Source organism: Telopea speciosissima, chromosome 3 (assembly GCF_018873765.1).
Source record: "Telopea speciosissima isolate NSW1024214 ecotype Mountain lineage chromosome 3, Tspe_v1, whole genome shotgun sequence".
NCBI lineage: Eukaryota > Viridiplantae > Streptophyta > Magnoliopsida > Proteales > Proteaceae > Telopea > Telopea speciosissima.
In genome coordinates, this window is record NC_057918.1 from 4,751,871 (window position 1) to 4,772,253 (window position 20,383).

A 20,383-nucleotide genomic window follows, 5' to 3' on the forward strand; every position below is an offset into this window, starting at 1 on the left:
TTAAATTTTACCATGGGTCACAAGTAGCATGAAAGTTGTAATTTTCTGGGGAATTGTCAGAATTTTGAATGGGAGAGGTTTTGTTTAGAGTAGTTGGCTGGTACCATCATAGGCAACATGGAAGTTGTAACTTTGTCAGGACTCAGGAGCAGCCATGGTTTTAATTGGTAGGGCTTATTGTTAGATTATGAGATTGAGAGAATTGAATTTCTCAACTAAAATTCTATCCTCAATTAAGGAGGATTGTGGAATTCAAATATGTAAACGATAAGCTATTGAAATGAGTATACTGGGGAACAATTTGTTGGCCTTTACTGGAAAGCTTGACTTATCCAAATAATTTCTATTTTCCTAGATGGAGCCTAATCACTATGAATGACATCATATGCAGGTATTGACCACAACTAACTAACTGATATCTTCTGTTATTATTCAAACAGGGTAAAGAACAATGGACCGTCACAATCTGATGTGTCCTAAAACAGGTATTTATTAATTTCGTTGATCTCCAAAATAACAGATTGGTTCAAAATTTTGTCTGGAAATCTTTATGCATTTATCTTTGTACACTATCAGAGTTGATTGTGCTACTTTCTTTCATTCTAGGATTGTGTGTGTGTGTGGAGCCCTAAAGAAAGCTTAAATCTGACATATCCCCAGCCTTATCCAAACTATGTGTGTGTGTGTTAAGCCCTAAAGAAAGTTTAAATCTGACATATCACGAAAAGCTGGTTATGCATTCTTGGTTAGGGATCAATTTGTTGAGCAATGATCGGTCATGTTGCAACTAGGATCAGCCCCTTGCATTGGTATTCACAACATTTAAATGATAAAAAACAAGCAAACATATAACAGAAAAAAGCAACTAGAAAATATGGTTCTATTTATTAGAAATAAAAAATGCCCACTCTACTCAGCCTTATCCAAACTAAGTGGGTCAACTACTTGGATTCTATTACTGGAATAGTTATGGTAATAGAAAATATTGTTGTATCAGAAGCACCAGTAGTGGTAGGATAACTAGCAGCAGACATAATAGTAGCAGTAGTGGCAGCAACAATAATGGTTTACAGTTACTATTTATAGTCATATTTATAAAGTTGAGAGATTGGTTTATGGATCACTTTCTTTGTCAATTAGTAAAGCCCTTGAAAATATCCAAATTTTGAATTATGGAATATTTAATTCATCCTATAAATGCTTTGTTTTTGTCTATAAAGACCTCCATCTCCCTGGAGGTGTTATCTATCTGTTTGCAAGAGGGGCTAACCCCATTTCCTGACCTAATTCAATTCATCACCGATCAGTTGGTGGAGGATATCATGGTAGCAAGCTCCCCTTTACATAACAAAAATCCTTTAAGTTCATTTCCTCTTGCATTTCAGTCTCCCTTAACTTCCTCCTAAAATCAGTCCCGCTGTTAACACCCCCTAGTACTACTTGTATGTCTGTTTTGTCTTTATCTGGTTATTATTATTATTATCATTATTATCATTATTCTCGTTTTTGTTTTGGGTGAATTCCTCTCTTCCCTTTGCAGGAAGAGAAGTTGCAATCAGCCCTTCAAACTGGGGTAACAATGTGTTTTATGTAGGTATTCCGTAAGAAATGTAGTTGAACTTATTTTATATTTTGAATTAGAATATCACACTTGGTCTGTTGTATGAAGAAAGCAAATTGGAGAACCAGGCCCGAAAATGTTAGTTTACAAAGCAGAGTCATGCAATTACATTGGCTTCCGTTCACCATGAATTGGTTTTCTATCCTTGCTTCTGGTCACTATGAATTGATTTGCTGTCAATGACCTAAGAGAATGACTGTTTTTGAGCTAGTTTACATGGTAATATAGAGTCATTGAGCACTTACACAACTAGACACACTAGATCAAGGATCTTAGCAACTGAAGGTTCCATCGTTCCATAAACCAAGAAGGAAACTAGTATGTTTACGGCAAATTTTATATAAACCCATCAGTAAGTAAGCTGTTATGTAAAAGGTTCTATTTTTATTCCAAGCTTAGAAATAAGCTATCTTTACAGATTAAAGCCTTGTGTTTCACTTTTGCTTGCACTCAGTCATCTGCTCTTGGTCATGGAATATTCTTTTCTAACGGCAGAAATGCCGATGTTAGACATTATAGTGAAGTGTGTTGGGTTCAATCTGATAAATGATAATTGCAGAAGTGATCATAGGTAACTGATGTCTTGCTCTGATGGAAGTTAGAATTTAGTCTGTTGTATTAGCTAGCTCTGATTGAGTTTTAATGATCAGATATACTGGAACTAGAATTCCATCCTATCATATATAACATATTCTTCTTCCCATTATTAAAGATTTACTGATTTACAGGAGCATCTTGTGAAAATGAAGGTCGTTTCTGTGAGGATCATATTAAGAACTTAGGCTTTTGGATTTGTTATTGCAAGTTTGTTATTAGGTGTGATGCAAGTAATTATTTTTCACTAATCCACATTTCTCCATTTTCTCATAGGGGTAAATATCATCTTGTCTTAATGGGTCCCCCCCCACCTCCTCTTTTGGAAATAATGTGTTGATGAATCAGACTATTTAAAATGATTTTAGGGAGAGGGATCCACACACTTTTTTTTTCCGACATCTTACATGTCAAACCAAATTGCAAGAGAAATTATATATATAATGAGAGAGAGAGAGAGAGAGATTTACTTCCTTTTCTCCTGATTTTATTGTAGGCCCAAATAAAAAATTGGTTTAACCATGGTGAACAGGAACATCAGAGAAAATAAAATCAGAACCCCAAATATATATAATGTTCTTGTAGGATGACCAGGGTACTACACTACACTGATTTACATTTAGGTTGTGTTTGGTCTGCATCCTCGGAATAGATTCGAAGACCATGGTACTACACTACACTAAGTTACATTTAGTCTCTATTTGGTATGCATTCTTGGAATAGATTCTGGATTTAGAATGCATTTTGAAACCTGACTTTTAAGCAATACATAGAGTGAGCATTTAAGCAATTAAGGTGGTGTGGTTATAGCTTATAGAAAGCAAAAACGATGTCAGGTCCCAAGGCTTTTGTTACTCTGCAAGTCCATGAATGATGGATGACAAAACCCACCATGGAGGAACAAGTCAGCAACCACCCTGTACATGGCTTCTGTGAGGTGGACTCCATCCCAGTTGATGAACTGATTAGGGTTTGCACAAGCTTTTGAGGCTGGTGGTGACCCACATGTAGCAAGTAAGTCGAAGTTGTAAGGTCCACCACCAGAGCCACAACAAGCTTTGAAGGGCTCCTGGAATCCATACTTGCGAGTGTTCTTCATTACCTCACCATAAGCTCTGTAATAATCTGCGTAAGCAATGGCTGCATGAGGATACTGTTTCCTTAGATCCTGAAGCTTGGCTTGAAGCTTTGAGTTGTGCTTTTGAGCCACTTGATTTATGCTCCCCACACAGCCAATGTCGTCTCTGTCATTGAACGGAGCAAATGTCATTGGTAAAGACAGACATCCCGCCGATGGCAGACCTTGAACTACTATGTACTTGGCCCCCTGCTTGAGCAACTCCTGCCAACCATTAGAAATCACATACTCCATAAAGATGAAATTACTTACAGAAGCAGAGCTTAGCTGGGTTTATACTTTATAGTGGTATTTTTATGTATACAAATAAGTACCCCAATTATATTTACCTGTAAAAATCTGGTGATGCTGTCAATGGCAAGCCGTTGGATTGTGCTGGTCGGCACAAGAGATCCAATAAGGTACGCGTAATCGTTTACTCCAATCTCTCCAACCCAAAACAGCGTATCATCAAAATCAGCTGCTCTGCAATCACCTGCTACTGATGAAACGTTACCTCCCCAACAACCCTCATCCTTCATGAACTTTTCGAACCAAACTAGTTGAGTCTGTAGTGACTCTAAGATGCTATCCTGAGAGAAGTTATTCCTTACAAAGAAATCATGATTTATTGCCGTCGATCCGGCCACTGCAAAGTTGACACCATGAGATGTATCCGCATTATTCCGGTCGAGGTAAGGTGGTAAGTATGGTAAGGAGAGAGTTTCAGCGACAAAGTCGATCACAAGACGTCCATCGGAGTAACGGTTGGTGGGTCTCTTGAAGTAAGTGGTTCCATAAGGAAGGCTTGATACATGCTTGAACATGGTTGGACCTGTAGATGATTTGGTGTTTCCAGTATCAGTGAATGAGTCTCCGAAGGCATAGATCCTAGCGAAGGTCGGAGTAGTAGCAGTAGTAGAAGTTGCAGAGTGTGAATTTAAAGAGAATGATAAAAGGAAGATGATGAGGGAAACTTGAGAAGGAAACCAAGTGTAAGACTCCATTGATTTAGGCTGGAGCCTGGAGTTGGATGGTTTGTCTTTCATATATATTCATCAGATTTCCAACCTATGGACAGATATGCCCTTATTCTTTAATAAGTTTGTTAATGCAGTTCGGTTTCGGTTAGGTCTTAGGTCCTAAGGAGTGGTAGTGTGAACTTGTTTTTTTATTTATTTGTTTTTCTGGTAGAGGACAATATCTTATTGATGATTATTGAATTACACTTGGACAGAAGACGAACACATCTCCCCAATCCATGAATCAGAATTGGGCCAAATAGTCATAAATGTCACTGACCGAACCCTCCTAGCCAGAGAATCAACCAAACTCTCAAACTCTTAATTTCCCTGGGAATAAAAGTGAAATTTTTTTTTTTTTTGTTTGGTACGAGAATAAAAGTGAAATTACAAGCAATAAAATTGGAAGATAAGAACTGGATATCCTCCAAGATAGACCTCATATTCAAAGGTGAGGAGTGAATTCTCTGCTATAAATAAGAGTGCAATTGTAAACTTAAAAAACGAAGCTTGGTTTATAATAAAGGTTTGAATATACAAATCAGACATGTGATCATCTTCTACTGATCCTGATCCAATGGTCGGAATGGACCTGGGAATCAACCGAACCTTAAAAGTTGGAATTGGGTAGAAGCAAAATTTTTTAAAATCTGTACCGTTTTTTGAAGTTTTTAATTCAATAAACTTAGGAATCTTGCTACAAGCGGTAAGTTTCATCAATACTCTATTTAGTCTATTATTTGATTAACTAACTAAAAGAAAAAGGGGGTGGGAGGAAGAGAATGAGGATCAAATATGGTTAAATGAGTGATTCAAAAGAGGGTTGCAAGAATCGACCGAAATAGAGATCAGTTGATTCTAAGTGATTCACCACATCTGATCCTGATTCCTCAAACCATGTTTATGTTTGTAATGTATATAGTAGTGTATTATTTGTGTGCCTGAGTGGTGCCGATTGGTGCCAATCATAGTTAGTAAAAACGGGAACGGTATAAAAAGGGAGTCTAATGGTACGGGTTTTAAACGGTAAAAAATTGCAAATAAATAGTCAAATAAAATGATAAAAAAAAAAAAAAACAAACAAACAAAGAACAATAAAAAAGGGAAAATGGACGGTACGAGTTTTAAACGTTCATATTTTAAGAAAAAGAAACAAAAAAATGGCAATATTCTCATAAAAATTAAGGAATTTTATTTGAAATACATGCTTTTAATGTTCAAAACAATTGTAACATCCAAAATTACCTTTAGAAACCCTTTTAAATAGATGCATCAATTTGTAGCTCAATTTTGGCATCGGTGCATTGACCTTGAGTTGAAGGTGATATCGTAAGAAATGTAGTCCTTCAAGTCTATCTTTACGTTGGTGAAAGAATCAAGTCGATCAGAGTTTAGGAGAGAGATATCGTCAGTTAAGTAAACCATGATTTAACAAATCCAAGATAAAACAAAAAAACACTAAAAAAATGAGAACGTGTTTTAAGCGCGTTTAAAATGGAAATACTTGTCGTTTGTCTTTTTTTCTTGTATATTTGGAACACATACGGTAAAATGTGTTTAAAACGGTTCAAAACGGAAACGCTAACAGAGGTGCCGACTTTATATAAACTAGATTCCATTAATATGAATAAGATGATATTCTTATGATTGTAATAAGCTTTCAACCTTCCTTTAAAATTGCCCATCCGTGAACTTGATGAGATCCAAACCAGGGTGAGATTGACCAAACCCAAAACGGGAGGGCAAGAGAAAAGCAGGTGGGTTCACATGGAATGGATGATTGGGTCAAGAACTGCCACCATTAGAATTTGGCGAGAATTGTGAATATTGTTCCTTCCCATTAAAACTGATTTAATGACAGGAGCGGTGAAAGTGAGAATTGGAGGTGGGAAAAGAGGTAGAGAGGTGGAGGTGGAGGTGGAGGTGGAGGTGGAGGTGGAGGTGAAGGTTGTAAATGTCTAAAATAAATGAATCTACCCTAATAATCTATACGTTTTGGGAGTAGGGATTGTCACCAGTATACAAAATTCAACAATTCAAGTTAAAGTTTGTTGAAAAAATAATAAAGATTGAAGGGAGAGGAATCGACAGGGTGTAGACCCTGTTAGAACTATTCTCATGAATCAATGTATAGAGTATTTGATTCACGAGAAGTAGATAAAACCTAACCAATTCCTGTTCTGTGGATGCAGAGTTTAAATTAGTGTGGATTTTTCATCTTTCAACCCGTGACTCTGCAAGGACTACAACACAGTACAGCAGTTTAGAGTTACCAAGATGGTCTCTACATCCTCTGCTGTTGATTCTTCATCCAAGTCTGGACCCTCCATTGCTGAGAAGTCCAAAACCAACGAAGCCTGCATCGACTCATGACGCTCCTCGAAGGCGACTGCAAGAGCAAATCAGTACTCCTGTTGGTAATCCAAAGATGGCTCGGAGCTTACTCATTAGCGGACAAGCTGGATTCTTTCTTTCTAGAATCCAGTAGTCCAACCCCTATCCAACTTTCCTTGACATCCATCCGAACTCATTTTGGAACGGAGCTTTTTATACACTTCGAGATGTTCTGATGCGCCTCCTTTGCATGATGAAGGGATTCTTCAATCAGAATTTCGCCATTGCTGCCCACGTCAATGAAGTTGCTGAGACATTAGCCAGTGGAATAACTGTGCCGACATATCTGAAATTGCGTTCAGTGAATTCTTTTGTTGCTTGTTTCGCCACCAAAATGCCGAAGACGCCGGAGAAGTTTGAAATTCCAACCCCATTCACCCTAGCTATTACCCACCGGATGCATTTGAAGTCAGTAACCTGCCATATCAACTGATCATCTGGCCGACGTTTGAAGCTAATTAATCCGAGAATTTCGGTTTACCAAAAGGCGCTATTTGGTCTGTTACTGAGTATGAATCTGCTGTGGAATACGCAAAAAGTTTAGGGATGAGGTTTTCAACCGTAGACCTGGACGTGAAGAGAGGTTCTGCATAGTGGGTGTTTCGCCTGAGTAATGAAGACGATATTTTCACTCTCGAGTGCCCTATCCCGGCGGACAACTTCACCAGCTGAGCTGCTGTTGTGTATACACTTTTCTGTGCCACATCAAACGGTTCAGTCTACAATCCTTTTTGTGTTGTATCAAGCTTAGGAAACCATTCTTATGGTTCTTATCTCTGTAATCCTCACCACGGAATTAATGTTAGTACTTATTTTGCTATTTCTGAAACAACTTGATGCTTTCTAGGAAGGAGGTTTAAATTAGAAATTTTGTTAGATCAGCTTCTTTTCAAGTACATTTGGTAGTTTGTAAGTTGTATGATCCCATTGTCACAGTATTTCATCAACCCCTCCCCGCCACAATAGGGCTCTTGCCTCGTTTCATCGAGGATCAGGAATCAATTGTGATACATTTCGAGTTTTACAAATTTTCTTGCTTGTCTTCCCAGTGGAAGTGCACACTGCTCATCTCAACAGATTTCCCAACAAGAATAATAGAAGAAAGTTTACCATATGATTAATCACAATATCAGATACTACAATATTCTAAGCATTTCCAAAACTATCACTAAGCCAGGAAGCAACTTATAATAGTTACTTTGTATAGAGCAAATGACATAATTTGTGAAAGAGTCATTACTTGGCTTTCAACATAAAAGGAATACCAGTAAATAAGCTTTTAAATTTGGATGCCAAGCAACATCATGAAGCCTTTAATGTCAGAAAGATCTGCAAGAATGACTGCACCTCCAGTGCTCACCTGTTCCAGCTGCTCTTTACTAAATACACCTGTGCAAACTCCTACTGCCAGGGCACCTCCAAACTCGCCAGCACGAATATCATTTGGCTACAACACAATGTGGGAAGTACATATTAGAAAAAAAAGTAAGAACGTATAACATGTACACATTTGGTTATGTATGTGATAATTCAAGTCTTTAGGTAGAAAGGATAATAATGGGACAGCCATTAATGTGAAGGCAATCCAACATGAATCATAACCACCATCCATTCAAACATATAAACCTCATAGCAAACTAAAGAGCAAAACGTCACGCACTGTATCTCCAACATGAACTCGCAGGTCAAATCCCCCAGGGAAAAGATTCTTGCCCCTCTCTGCTGCAATCTTTACAAGGTGTCCTCGATCAATGTGATCGCTTCCAAAGCTGTTATAAAAACATTAAAAAATAATACCATGAACAGAGGTTCTCAGACTAAGAAAAGAAAACACTAACAAATTTTCAACTTACCCTCCGAAATTGGGGGCTGTGAAGTATTTTTTGATACCCAAACCTTCCATCTTCATCCATGCAATCTCTTCCAAATTACCCGTAACCTAAAAGTGAAAAAGAGGGGAAAGAGTCCAGATATAATAGTAGAACAGAAGATAAGTTCATCTAAGCAAGCTCCCAAAGTCAAGATAGCACAGTCAGGTAAGAAGATTCCCATCCAAATTCATCACAAGAAGGCTCCCCCATGACTTAAGATGACAAACAACACATTGTACCAACAATTTTACCACTGTTATCTGAGTTCCATTCGAGCATTTAGGGCTTGTCAGTAACTCAATGATTTGGTTATTTTGATCATAAATTCTGAAGGAATCACTCCAATTTTTATTTCCAAGACGGAAAGACCTTTTGAGACTAACAGAGTACCTTTGCCACCAAAAGAAGAAACAGAAGGTGACGCAACATTTACCTTCAGCGCATACAAAACTTAAAGGAATCCACACATTATTATACAGAAAAAAACTTGCCCAATGGGTAAACTTAAGGGGATAGCCAACCATCCCATCAAGCAGTGATGCTGTAGAAGGGATTGGTAAACATACCAAGCCTATGGCAACATTTTCTTCAGATGATAATGCTTGAAGGAGCGATTCAACTCCAGGAAGCACCTCTAGCCCCTCTCCAACGTCTTTGGCATGCTCTTGAGCATACTCTATCATACTTGACTTTAGAACAGGCAATTTTTCAGAAGCCACCTTCATAGGGGAACAAAGTGAAATAACAATATTTCAGAAAGTAAAACACCCACCATTTTACAAATACTAGATATAAAAAAGTATATGTTCCTGACAAAAATGGCTATGCATTTAATTCATAAAAGTTTCTGATATTGATGTGAGCATACAATGCATGCTCTTGGTACCCAGATTGCTACCATCCTAAAGTCTGCATTGGCATGACCATTGCATGCTTTAGGTTCTCTAGAGTTAAGAAACAACTGTCTCCAGTTGGTACCCAAGTTGTGGAAATTGCTGTTAAAGAATAGGCCATGAACATATACTCCAGGGGATGCCCCTTCTTGCAGATGCAGGATATACAACCAAAAGTTCTCCAATACATATTTCACAAAACAATAAGCTAAACCAATAAGAGAAACTTTCTGCTAATTAACAAGAAACTTTTTGCACTTGGTTTGACATGTAACAACAAAAATACAATCTTCCATGCGTTCATTATTACAAACTTGGTTATCCCTTCAGCTGAAAGGTTCAATATCAATACATTTTTTTTGTTGTGGGTTGGGGTGGGGGGGGGGGGGGGGTCAGTAAACAACAAGCTAGAAAGAAAGCAAAAACGATGAGCTAAATGACAACCCAACTATTGGATTGATAGGGAACCCCTAGATTGGCCATTTCAGATTCATGGCCTTCATTAACCGTACGGTTCAGCATTATTTTTTTTTTTTTTGGGGGGGGGGGGGGGGGGGAGGAATAAATTTTCAGCCGTTTTTCCAAGCTTAATATAAACATGGTGCATTTTGTACAAGATTTGAGTGAATGAGGATGTGGAAAACATTTACATCAATATTTGGGACCAGCTAAGCTATGGAAGATATTCCATCAAAGAAGGCTTCCCTTTAGGGGGTTGCAACTCAGCCAAGGTTGAACGGGGTTGGCTCGACTAATCTACACTATGATATATTTCCACTATGAATTTGATCTTCTGTGTGTAAAAGTGTTTCCCATCCAATTAATATGAGCTACAATCATAATAACTCATAAAATTATATGAAATCATTAGTTGCTGAGATATATCTACACTAGATGTCAACATGATATAATATTATTTGTACATTTGTATTGCATCTATGTGCAATGGTACGGGGCTCAGTTGCCAGCGTGAAGACACAGGCTCAAGTCTTGAGAGTAACGACTTGGCAATCCAGGGCCAGCTGGTGTAAGAGATGTTATTAGCAATCATAAGGGTATGATCTCATGGGCATTTTCAGGTCCTATTGGCTCTGCAGCTTCTATCACAGCAGAATTGAAGGCAATTATTCAAACAACTGGAATTCACTTTCACTATTTAGGAGGTAATTTGTTACTAGTTAGTCGTTGACTTCAGAATCATGATGGGGAGCCTTGGCAGTATTTATTCCTTATTAAGTAGATCAGGGACCTTTCGGTTCAAGAGAGATTTTACTTCTCTTGGATGAGAGAGTAGTCAATTTCATTGCTGAGTAATTGGCTAGCGGTGGAGTGGTACGGAATCTTTGTATACGAGTCCTTACCCTTTGCTGTAGGCCTTCTAATGGGTTAGGTCTTGGGACTATTGCTGTTGTTGTTGTATACTACTTATCTTTTTCACCTATATATCTATTGTTTATTTGTCAAAAAAAAAAAAAACCCTCAGGTTGGGCCCAGGCTCAGCCAGGTCAGAGCTTGGTTGGATTGAAAAGGAAAGACCTCCTAGACCTTGGATTGCGCTCTGGCCAGGGCTTGGGCTAGCCTCCACTTGCCCAAACAGCCAGATGCCCACCCCTACCTTATCTCCCTTAGGTCAAGAAAAAGAGTGGCAAGCTCACAGATTATAGGAGAACCAAGCTATAACAAAGATAAATAAAAAAAACTTTGACAGAACTATTGGACAGACAGCTATCTTTTAATTCTGTTGAAAGAGTATCAAATATCCTCAGGCATCATACCTGACTCAAATACATGTGATTTTTAATATATTGTTATCATATAATTAGCTACTTCTGAAAAGCTATTTTATCAGAACTAACAGAAACACAAAAGCTGGTTAGATTTAAGAACTAGTACCTACCTAACAGGGAAATTTCAACATTTCAGATAGCCTAAATTAGGACACAAGAAATTCAATGATTGTAGAGACTTTCAAGTTGAGAAACTCTCTGAAGCAACAAGTTACCAAAATAACCTTTTTTTCCCCTTTCCCAAATGGAACATACAATAAAAGAAGCAAATGTCTAAATTTTTTTTTCCCTTTTTCGGTGGGTGGACAAGTGCCAAGTGAAAGAACAGACAGCTCAAATGGGAGTTGCTTCTACAAAATCATAAGCATAGTAGCTGATAATGAAAACTGTACCAAGAATTAACATAAAATCTTCAAAAACAATTAATAACCATGTTTCATCCTGAATTATAACCAAAAATGCTAAAGATAAAATAAGTTAAACTAACAGCAAGTAATCAGAACAACATATCCATGTGCAGGACATGAACCAGATTATAAAAAAGAACACGAAATTAGAATGCAGTATACATGAATTACAAGCGACATCCATATCTCTAAAAATATGCACACTTTACAAAAAAGACACTGTTAAATATTCAATTCAAAACACAAGGGTCATAGAGCTTCAAATGATACAATTCAGAAGTATCCAGTGAGTACACAAATGAGAAATGTTTTAAGCACCAAAGTTACCAACATCAGATGGTACGCCGTAGTGCACGAGCGTGTTCATAATCACTGCAGGATCAGTTTGTCCATGATGCTGCAATAAGTATATAAATTGTTAATGAAACAGGGACATTGACGTGCAAAATCAAGCACCCAAGACTGCATTGCCAGCCATAACAATTACCAAAAGATGGGTCTTGAGGTTTTCTAAGCCGCCGTTGGGATGACACAACATAACCCGTGTAATGTGTTAGTCACCAATAACAGCAGCATTACTGCCATTAGGAGGCACTTGGGGGGGGGGGGGGGGAGTGGGACTATCAAGCACAATTTAGAAAAGTGACAAATTTAGATTTTTGAAATGCAATGCACAGGTTTCATGCCCTGCATTTTTATATAACCCATTTTCTAATAGGCAACATGAGGTTATTGGAAGCAAAGCAGAAACTTTTTTAAACTGCTGCAGTTTCTCAGAATGAAGAATCAAACAATCCCACCATGAATGAACTGCCCAAGTAGGCAATTCTCCTCTTTCTGCAAGAGTAGGAAAGAAATAATATCCAAATCTAAATTATAAGAGCAATCTACGCATCAATGTTTTGAAGTTCCTGCAAGTTATGGTATCACTTATAGGAACACGTCACGATGTGCACGCAGGTATTACAATACACTAAAACTAAAGAGGTCCAAAAAATCTCTAAAGAAAATAAATAATAAAACCCCTCAGAATTATTCTAGGAAGGATTACTTCTGTGACAGAAAGGGAAAGAGAAAGAGACCTCAATCACGTCAATAGTTCCTTCGATGCCGAAAACATGGAGGAAAGCGTGAGAGAAAGCTCGACGGTGAAGTCGGTTTGATGAAGGACCGGTGCTACGGATTAAAGTTCCATCGACATCGAACGTCACTAAGACTCTCTTATGAGACTCGCCTTCCATCTCTTCTTGCTCTGTTTCTTTCCCAATTCTCAACAACAGTTAGCTGCCTCGCTCTCTGCGGTACGGGAGTGTTGCTTTCTCTTTGCTTCCACCACCACACACCAACCAACTAACACTGTCGGAATGAATGGTTTTTGCAGCAATCACGGAACCATTTCTCTGAACTGATATTGGAGGCTGCTGCTAAAGAGCTCCTGAAGTCTAAAAAGCTCCAGTTTCTCTCTCTGGCTTTCAAGAAGATTCTTTTCCTTACCATGTACAGACGAAATGTTTCATCATACACGCGGTGCATGGTGTACGGGTTTACTTGAAACCGTTCGATACGGACAAAACACTTATCCTGTGAGTTCACGAGTAATGAGAAGTAGAAATTTTCCACCACCGGTGGGGTAGGGTTCACTCACCTATGTCGCTATCTCCAACAAACCTAACCATGATCAAACCCAATTTTATCTAAGATTGAGCTGAATCGGCCATGACTCCTCCTGGTTCATAAATTGCCTACGCTGGTTTAGTACTCATTCTCATTATGACTTGTCTTCCTCCTCTTTGACATTCCCGTTTGATTATCTGGTTTTTACATCCCAAAACCTTGGAGGAAATGCAGAGTAGGGGAGGACTTTTATCCCCTGAGGTTCACTGATTGGTACGGTTGTGCGGTTCCTCTCATAGGAGGGCTGAGATAACCATTCCACCTCTTCATCAAACACACTGCCCGGGTGGGGTCTATCCCCTTTTTATTAGAGGTATTAGGAAACTGTACCGGGCAGGGGAACTACAGGTGATAAAAATTTGAGTAGGGGAGAGAGAGAGACATAGAATGAATCGGGGAGAGAGCAAAGGGGAGGGGGGAGTTCAGATAGGACTAAATTTTCCTTAAGCCATGGTGAAGTTTATCCCCTGCAATTCCCTGTCCGGTCCAGTTCCCCTAGTGCCCTTAACAAGGGGAGTGAAATGACCATTCCACCCTTGCCTGAGTGGAGTCCAACCGCCTCTTATTAAGACACTAGAGAATTGGATAAGACAGGGACAGAGATAATTTTCCGTTGAAGGAGAATCCCTTGATCATTATGGATGCTTTCAGATGGACGAGAGAGGGTATTGCGCAATAGTGTGAGAGGTGTTTGACCATTACAGGTGGATGTTTTTAGGACCCTAGCTAGGATGGTAGCTGAATCATTCTCACTTTCTTCAACACAATATATCAAAGGGAAAGTGTTTCCTATGAAGGAGTATGGTTCCTGTGTGCACACAAGGGCCAATGGGAGTGTGTGCTGAAGAATCATGGGGGCAGAGTGGTCATTCCCCCGCCCTCGCATGCTTCTCCATGAGAGTTCTTTTCCCCACTAATCAGAACTTAAAAGTGAGATACCTAAGGTTAAATGGTTAATTTCTCCAAACGCGAGATACCCCAAATGTTATTTACCATAGTGCAGCTTTAAGTTAAATCTCCCACACGGCAGAAAATTCAGATTCCTGGTGGAATGTCTTCTGGCAGTGCTGGTGCTGGAAACTCGCTGTTATTGGTAATTTTTTTTTTTTTTTGGTGAAACTCTTATTGGTAATTACATTTTCCTCCAACTAGAGAGCTCTAGAGCTTTAACAGTTCTGCTGCCCTACTGCACAAACTATAAAGGAAGAGATTCGAGTCCCATTCTGCACAGCTACCCATCGGAGAAGAGAAGAAGAACATGTCCGAGACAACATCGAACCCGCTTATCAAAGTGAAGGAGATTGAAGGGAGAGGAAGAGCTGTGATTGCTTCCCAGTCTGTAAAAGCTGGTCAAATACTTCTCAGAGATTCTCCAATCCTTATTTACTCCTCTGTTCCCCTTCAAAGTGGGATTCCCTCCAACTTCTGCTCCAACTGCTTCAGAAGGCTAGAAGCATTGGTCCCCTCGTCTTCATCCATTACCTGCCATTCATGTTCAATTAACACCCTCTTCTGCAGCCCTAATTGTCGATCCATCGCCCTTGCCTCGTCCCACTCTCCCTGGGTCTGCCAAGCCCTAACTTCCATCCGTAACTCTCACTCTCTCAGCCCAGACCTCCAAATCCAAGCCCAGTTTCTTGTTTCCGCTTACAACCTCGCTTCTTTTTCTCCTTCCAATTTCCAGCTCTTACTATCACTTCAGGGTGAATCCCCTACGACCCAGACTGCCGAAACCCTTTTCCTCCACTCTTTTATCGCATCTCTCGTGCCTCCTCAGAGCTTCGCTGGGGTTTCTCCGGAGCTTACCGCTGCTTTGCTCTCGAAGGACAAGCAAAACGCCTTTGGTTTGATGCAACCATTTGATAAAGACAAAGAGAGAGCAGTGAGAGCTTATGCTATCTACCCCAAAGCTTCTTTCTTCAACCATGACTGTCTTCCGAATGCTTGTAGGTTCGATTACGTTGACAATATCGGGGATCGGAACACGGACATGATAGTGAGAGCTATTCATGATATTCCGGAAGGGCAGGAGATTTGTTTAAGCTATTTCCCAGTGAACTGGAACTATGCGGACAGGCAGAGGAGGTTGTTGGAGGATTATGGGTTCACCTGTCAATGTGACCGTTGTAAGGTGGAGGCGAATTGGAAAGAGGACGACGAAGAAGGCATGGAAGAGGACAACGACGACGAGCAAATGGCGGGTTCCAAGGAGGACGAGATTGCTGTGGAAGAAGATGGTGATTTCCCTCATGCTTATTTCTTCCTGCGATACTTATGTGACACAGAGAACTGTGGGGGCACATTGGCCCCGTTGCCACCATCAGAGGGTACACCTGATATTATGGAGTGCAATGTTTGTGGGCGGTTGAGATCTCACGAAGAGATTGATGGAGAGGGATCCGATGGTGTTATGGTGGACTAGTGAAGGTTGTATTACCATTACCAGAATCAGGGGTATTGATTTGTCCCTCTCCCTATTTTACCTTTCTTTGATTGTTCATTCATCAGATGTGCATTACAGTTTTAATGATTGACTTCTTACATATGATTCTTTTTATCTCTAATTTCAATTACACTTGAGTGTTAATGCAGTCTTCCTCGTTATGAATCTATAAGCTGAGAAATGCATTGACTGAAACATGTCTTGATATGTAGCTATCCAGGTATTACATGCATATGAATATGATGCACAATTGTAATCTCATAACATACTTAAGCCCTCTGTCAATATTGCCATCATAATCATGGTCTGTGACTCTGTCTAGTATGCTCCTCTTAACTAATGATGCCTCCCTTTACTGGCTTTGCTTGTCCAAGGTAGTTGATACTTGATGGGAGTTTGATTTATTTATTATAGAAGGGACATAGCCACTTTGTTTTGTTGAAATCCAGTCTACTGGTGGGGCTAGTAGAAAGGCAAATGGATGAGTCCACTATCAACTTTGACTTTACATTCTGCCCTTCAGGCTGTGGTTGTCAAGTTAGCTTCTGTCAATAGTTTAAGAGGAAGGAGAGATGGAAAACCATTAGGGAATGCTTTATGAAGATATTGGTTTATCATGGTGTTCCATCATTAAAGACCAAAGGATAGGAATTTATAGGAGTCCAGGGTTCTGGTTTTTGTGACAACTTTACTGCACCAAGCTTGTGCCAAGGAATTTGATCTTGTAAGTCATCGTTAGAGGAACTGAAAAGCCTCTGATTATTTGCTTTTCTTGGAAAGACATTCAGGTCATTGCGATATGTCGTAGTCTGTTTGCCTTAAAAAATGGTTGGTTTTTCTTCCAAGGTCTAACCATGAAGTTACTGATGGGGGACAAAATTTCTAATGAATTTTAAGCTGCTGGCACATATCACCCCAATACCCGGGGGATAGAAAGGAACTGAACAACCATAAGTCTAATTGGTTTTTAACTTAGTCTGAAGATTTTGTATTAACAAGTATGATAATATCTTAGCTTTACTCCGGCAATACTGTATTACAATAAATTACATTGAGTGCCCAGGAAAATATAGCTGATGGAATAGAGATATATGATGGGACTTGAAATGTTTTTAGGAATTAGGAATCACAGATTCAGATGATTGATGTTTGTTTAGAGGATCTTAAGAGTTTACAGCTTCATATGTTACTGCAAGAAGAAAAAATAGAACAGAACAAGCAGAGAAAACTGACTGGACTGAGAAATTCTATATGAATTATGAAATGTAAGTTGGTTTAACCAGTTAAAGATTTGGTCTCAGTGCTGTCTGCCTGAATTCGAAGCTAGTCTTTCCTATTGTAAATCAAACTTAATGCCATGTGTGACTTTAATGAGAACTCTCCTCTACCGAAGAATTACTATTTTCATTTGTGAAGTGTTGTAAGGCAATATACAGGTGAAAGAAAAACAAAATGGAAAATTTTTGTAACTAACTTGATAAACTTTCTCAATATGGTAAACAAAAAATTCAGCCAAATTACTTAGATTTGTGTACAGAAGTATGACAAAAGAAATAATTTACTTACACTTCCAGCTACTCAATGTTATTATTTTAGGAGGATAATTATTGTTTCAACCAAATTACTTAGATTTGTGTACACTTGCTAATTTAATTCTCCACCAAACTTTTGTTGCTTTTCATTGTTGCATTGAATTTATATTCCTCTTGACTCTGCAGTAGCTTGGCAATTGCATTTGCATGTTTTCACTGGGAGTGCTGCTTGGTCTTCATGACTGAATACTGACCTCTCTCTGTCTCTCTCTGGCTACAGATTAGGCGAGGATGTACTGTTTAATGCCTGAAGAAGCAGGAAGCAGCTTGAGTTATAAAGTCATGTCCTACTTATGCTAGTGGAACAGTTTTGTTTTATTTTATTTATTAATTTTTTGGCTTTTTTCCCCTTCTTAGGAGGTGGGGGGGGGGGGTGAGTGGATGACAGGGTGAGAGGAACATGATGTTATAGAGACTCGGAACAAATAAAAATGAAAAACATGAGGCACCTGCAACAGTGATAGTAAAGGAACACCCACGTCCTTTGCCATTGATTTGTATTTTTAATTACTCATTTCCAAAATGGCAAATACTAAAAGAACACCCACATCTTCAAGTTTTGAAGAGAATGAGTTATATGCTGCTGCTTCCATGCTGCCAAGTCTTCTATTTTTCCCTCAGTTGCTGTCATTATTTCCTTGCACCGCCAGATGGTGTTTGAACGTTTTTGTTTTCAAGTTCTTTCCTACTTATTTTAAATTTTCATCCTCATCCAGTCATCTTGACATAGCACCCTGTGTTGAGGGGATTTTTTTGATAGCCAAATGGCTGCGTGCACATATGCAATCTCTTTTACAGAGTGTGGCCATGGGGGTCTCTCATCCTTTATGAATCTAAAGAAGACGTTCATGGACTGAATCCAACACATCGACACTGTCAAAGGTGTACTCAGTGCACGAGGCTCCCACCACTATGGGGTTGGGGAGGGTCATAATGTATGCAGTCTTACCACTGCTTTTGCAAAGAGACTGTTTCCAAACTTGAATCCCTGGCCACATGGTCACAATGGTGCACCAGTCGCCCTCTCAAAACGTCTAGACACAATATTGCCCCACAAATCTTCTGTTTGGGTCCTTGTAAGCCCAACAGAGGAATATGTAGTTTCAACTGTAAATCAGCTCATTTCTCAGGACCTTCACATAATGCACAATCAGAAATGGTCAGATTCTGTTCGAACCTTAAAATGGAGCGTGAATTGGATAGAATGGGAAGAATTGGGATAACGACATCTACAACTCTACCAAAGTTATGCTGGTCAATTAATCCATTCTCCTTTGATAGGTAATGATCAACTCTTCCATCCATCTTTCTAGGCTTAAGCAAACCCAACTCTCACTCTCACCAATGTAACTAGCAGACAGACGAATCCGTAGTAATATCGTGCTTGCTTACAGATCTTAACAATAAGCTTCAAGCTCTCTTCCCACATCTCTTGTGTCTGATAAGGTCCAAACTCCGATTCACCAGCCCACATGAGTCAATGAGATATCGAAGGATTCATTCGCACACCTCTCTTATGCCGTGGGCTTTCTCCTAAAGGCCTAAACAACTCTTCTTGAAAGGCTTGAAGAACCCCCAAGAGACCCTGTGTTCACTCCCAAAGTACAGCAGCGATTCCCTCATATTCATCGTATCAAACGATGTGTTGGATCCTGGAACATTTGATAACTACGGACACACTGTGTTCACTCCTCCGCCAGCGTGTTGGATAAACTTGAAGAGAAGTTGAGATGAGTTGGTAGAGAGGAGTAGAGGACTAAAGAGAAGAGAGAGAATAGAAGATGGATATAGTCCCACATCGAAAGCGAAAAGCAACTTAGTCCTCTAATGACGCTATTTAAGAGACACTCCAACTTCTTCGTAAAACACGCAGCCGCGCGGTGAGCACAGAGCGAACTATTCTTTCGCCTTTTACTAAAGAATACCGTGTGTTCGCCGCACAAAGCGGCATACGCCTATTTTTGCAAGGGTTTTCTAGACAAGAGAACCCTATAATGTTGTATGTTTAAATATTGCTATTTCGGGTTACCTAGTCTGCGTGCAAAGATATCAAAGATAATTGGGATTCGTCTTTTACCTGATGAACTAACTACGTCCTAATCAGACATCTCAAAATGTCTTTATCTGGTGCCCAATCTCTGCGTGCACAGGTTTCAAAGATAATTGCTGATGATTTTCAAAGACACGAGTCTCTGGGAATGGTTAGAGGACACCAGTTTTCACTTCTGCCTTCATCTTCTCGAATTCGATATTGTCCGGCAAAGTAATTCTGCTGGCTGTAGCTCCCGTAGCTTTTTGTAGACCGCTCTTCCTCTTCTCCGTCCGCATCGACAACCACATCGGTTTCTACTGGGGGTGGATGGTGGATTTTCATGTACGTGAAAGACTTGCAACCGTTCAGATGGAACATTCCCACAGAGTGGATTCCATCTGAACGGCTGTGAATCCCTACACTTGCTTCTACTTGCATAGCATTCTTCCTCCTTCAGACTCGGCAAATGCAGAGATATATATGAAGAGTTGGGGTGAGTTTGGACTGACTCCTAACCTTTACCGCCCTCAAGAGTCAATACTCAAGAGTCGAACTCGGGCGTTGGTCCCTACAATTTAAGCTAGGGCTGCAACTGGGTTGGGCTTTTTAAAACCCTAGCCCAACCCTGAGCCTTGATCGTGCAATAAACAGATTAAAATAGCAAGTGAGAGGAAGAGGCTTGAACCCACGACCTTTTAGTAAAAATAGAATTTTACGCATTACAAACTACCAAATGCACCAAATACTTATTTATATATAAAATAACTTTTACTTTTTAATAAATAAAGAATTTCCTTCAAGGTCAAAATCAAGATCAAAATCAAGATTAAAAATTAGGGTCAAAATCAAAATCGGACTAAACCCGAGGTCTCAACCCTGATTCGACTCGACCCGACCCGACCCTAACTCAGGGTCAAAAATCTTTCACCCAAGCCT

The 20,383-nt window shown here is 39.5% G+C and overlaps 3 protein-coding genes and 1 non-coding gene across 4 annotated transcripts; 2 read left to right on the plus strand and 2 right to left on the minus strand.

The window, feature by feature from the left end:
- Positions 1–3,046: 3,046 nt before the first annotated feature.
- Positions 3,047–4,353, minus strand: LOC122654512 (GDSL esterase/lipase At3g48460-like). The gene is made up of 2 exons (XM_043848636.1): positions 3,683–4,353; positions 3,047–3,557 (listed from the first exon to the last, which is right to left on the minus strand). Exons 1-2 carry the CDS (start codon positions 4,337–4,339, stop codon positions 3,048–3,050), a joined length of 1,167 nt encoding a protein of 388 aa, XP_043704571.1. The 5' UTR covers positions 4,340–4,353; the 3' UTR covers position 3,047.
- Positions 4,354–7,847: 3,494 nt separating this feature from the next.
- Positions 7,848–15,868, plus strand: LOC122654513 (histone-lysine N-methyltransferase ASHR2). Its single transcript, XM_043848637.1, has 2 exons — positions 7,848–7,852; positions 14,584–15,868. The coding sequence occupies exon 2, from the start codon at positions 14,639–14,641 to the stop codon at positions 15,800–15,802; it is 1,164 nt and encodes a 387-aa protein (XP_043704572.1). The 5' UTR covers positions 7,848–7,852; positions 14,584–14,638; the 3' UTR covers positions 15,803–15,868.
- On the minus strand, positions 7,870–13,058 carry LOC122654515. The gene is made up of 6 exons (XM_043848640.1): positions 12,789–13,058; positions 12,038–12,103; positions 9,186–9,338; positions 8,602–8,687; positions 8,409–8,517; positions 7,870–8,195 (listed from the first exon to the last, which is right to left on the minus strand). The coding sequence occupies exons 1-6, from the start codon at positions 12,945–12,947 to the stop codon at positions 8,028–8,030; spliced, it is 741 nt and encodes a 246-aa protein (XP_043704575.1). The 5' UTR covers positions 12,948–13,058; the 3' UTR covers positions 7,870–8,027.
- Positions 15,869–19,286: 3,418 nt separating the features above from the next.
- On the plus strand, positions 19,287–19,402 carry LOC122657161. The gene has a single exon (XR_006332235.1). It is a non-coding gene; the product is annotated as a U5 spliceosomal RNA (small nuclear RNA).
- The last annotated feature ends 981 nt before the right edge of the window (positions 19,403–20,383 follow it).

Excerpts from the sequence above, each read along its gene's own strand:
- LOC122654515 (XM_043848640.1), bottom strand. The coding sequence starts at position 12,947 with ATGGAAGGCGAGTCTCATAAGAGAGTCTTAGTGACGTTCGATGTCGAT. Across the intron at positions 12,104-12,788 it reads GAACTATTGACGTGATTGAG|CATCATGGACAAACTGATCC; the intron begins GTCTCTTTCTCT and ends TACTTATTGCAG. Across the intron at positions 9,339-12,037 it reads ACTACGGCGTACCATCTGAT|GTGGCTTCTGAAAAATTGCC; the intron begins GTTGGTAACTTT and ends TCCCCTATGAAG.
- LOC122654513 (XM_043848637.1), top strand. The coding sequence starts at position 14,639 with ATGTCCGAGACAACATCGAACCCGCTTATCAAAGTGAAGGAGATTGAA.
- LOC122654512 (XM_043848636.1), bottom strand. The coding sequence starts at position 4,339 with ATGGAGTCTTACACTTGGTTTCCTTCTCAAGTTTCCCTCATCATCTTC. Across the intron at positions 3,558-3,682 it reads GCATCACCAGATTTTTACAG|GAGTTGCTCAAGCAGGGGGC; the intron begins GTAAATATAATT and ends AATGGTTGGCAG.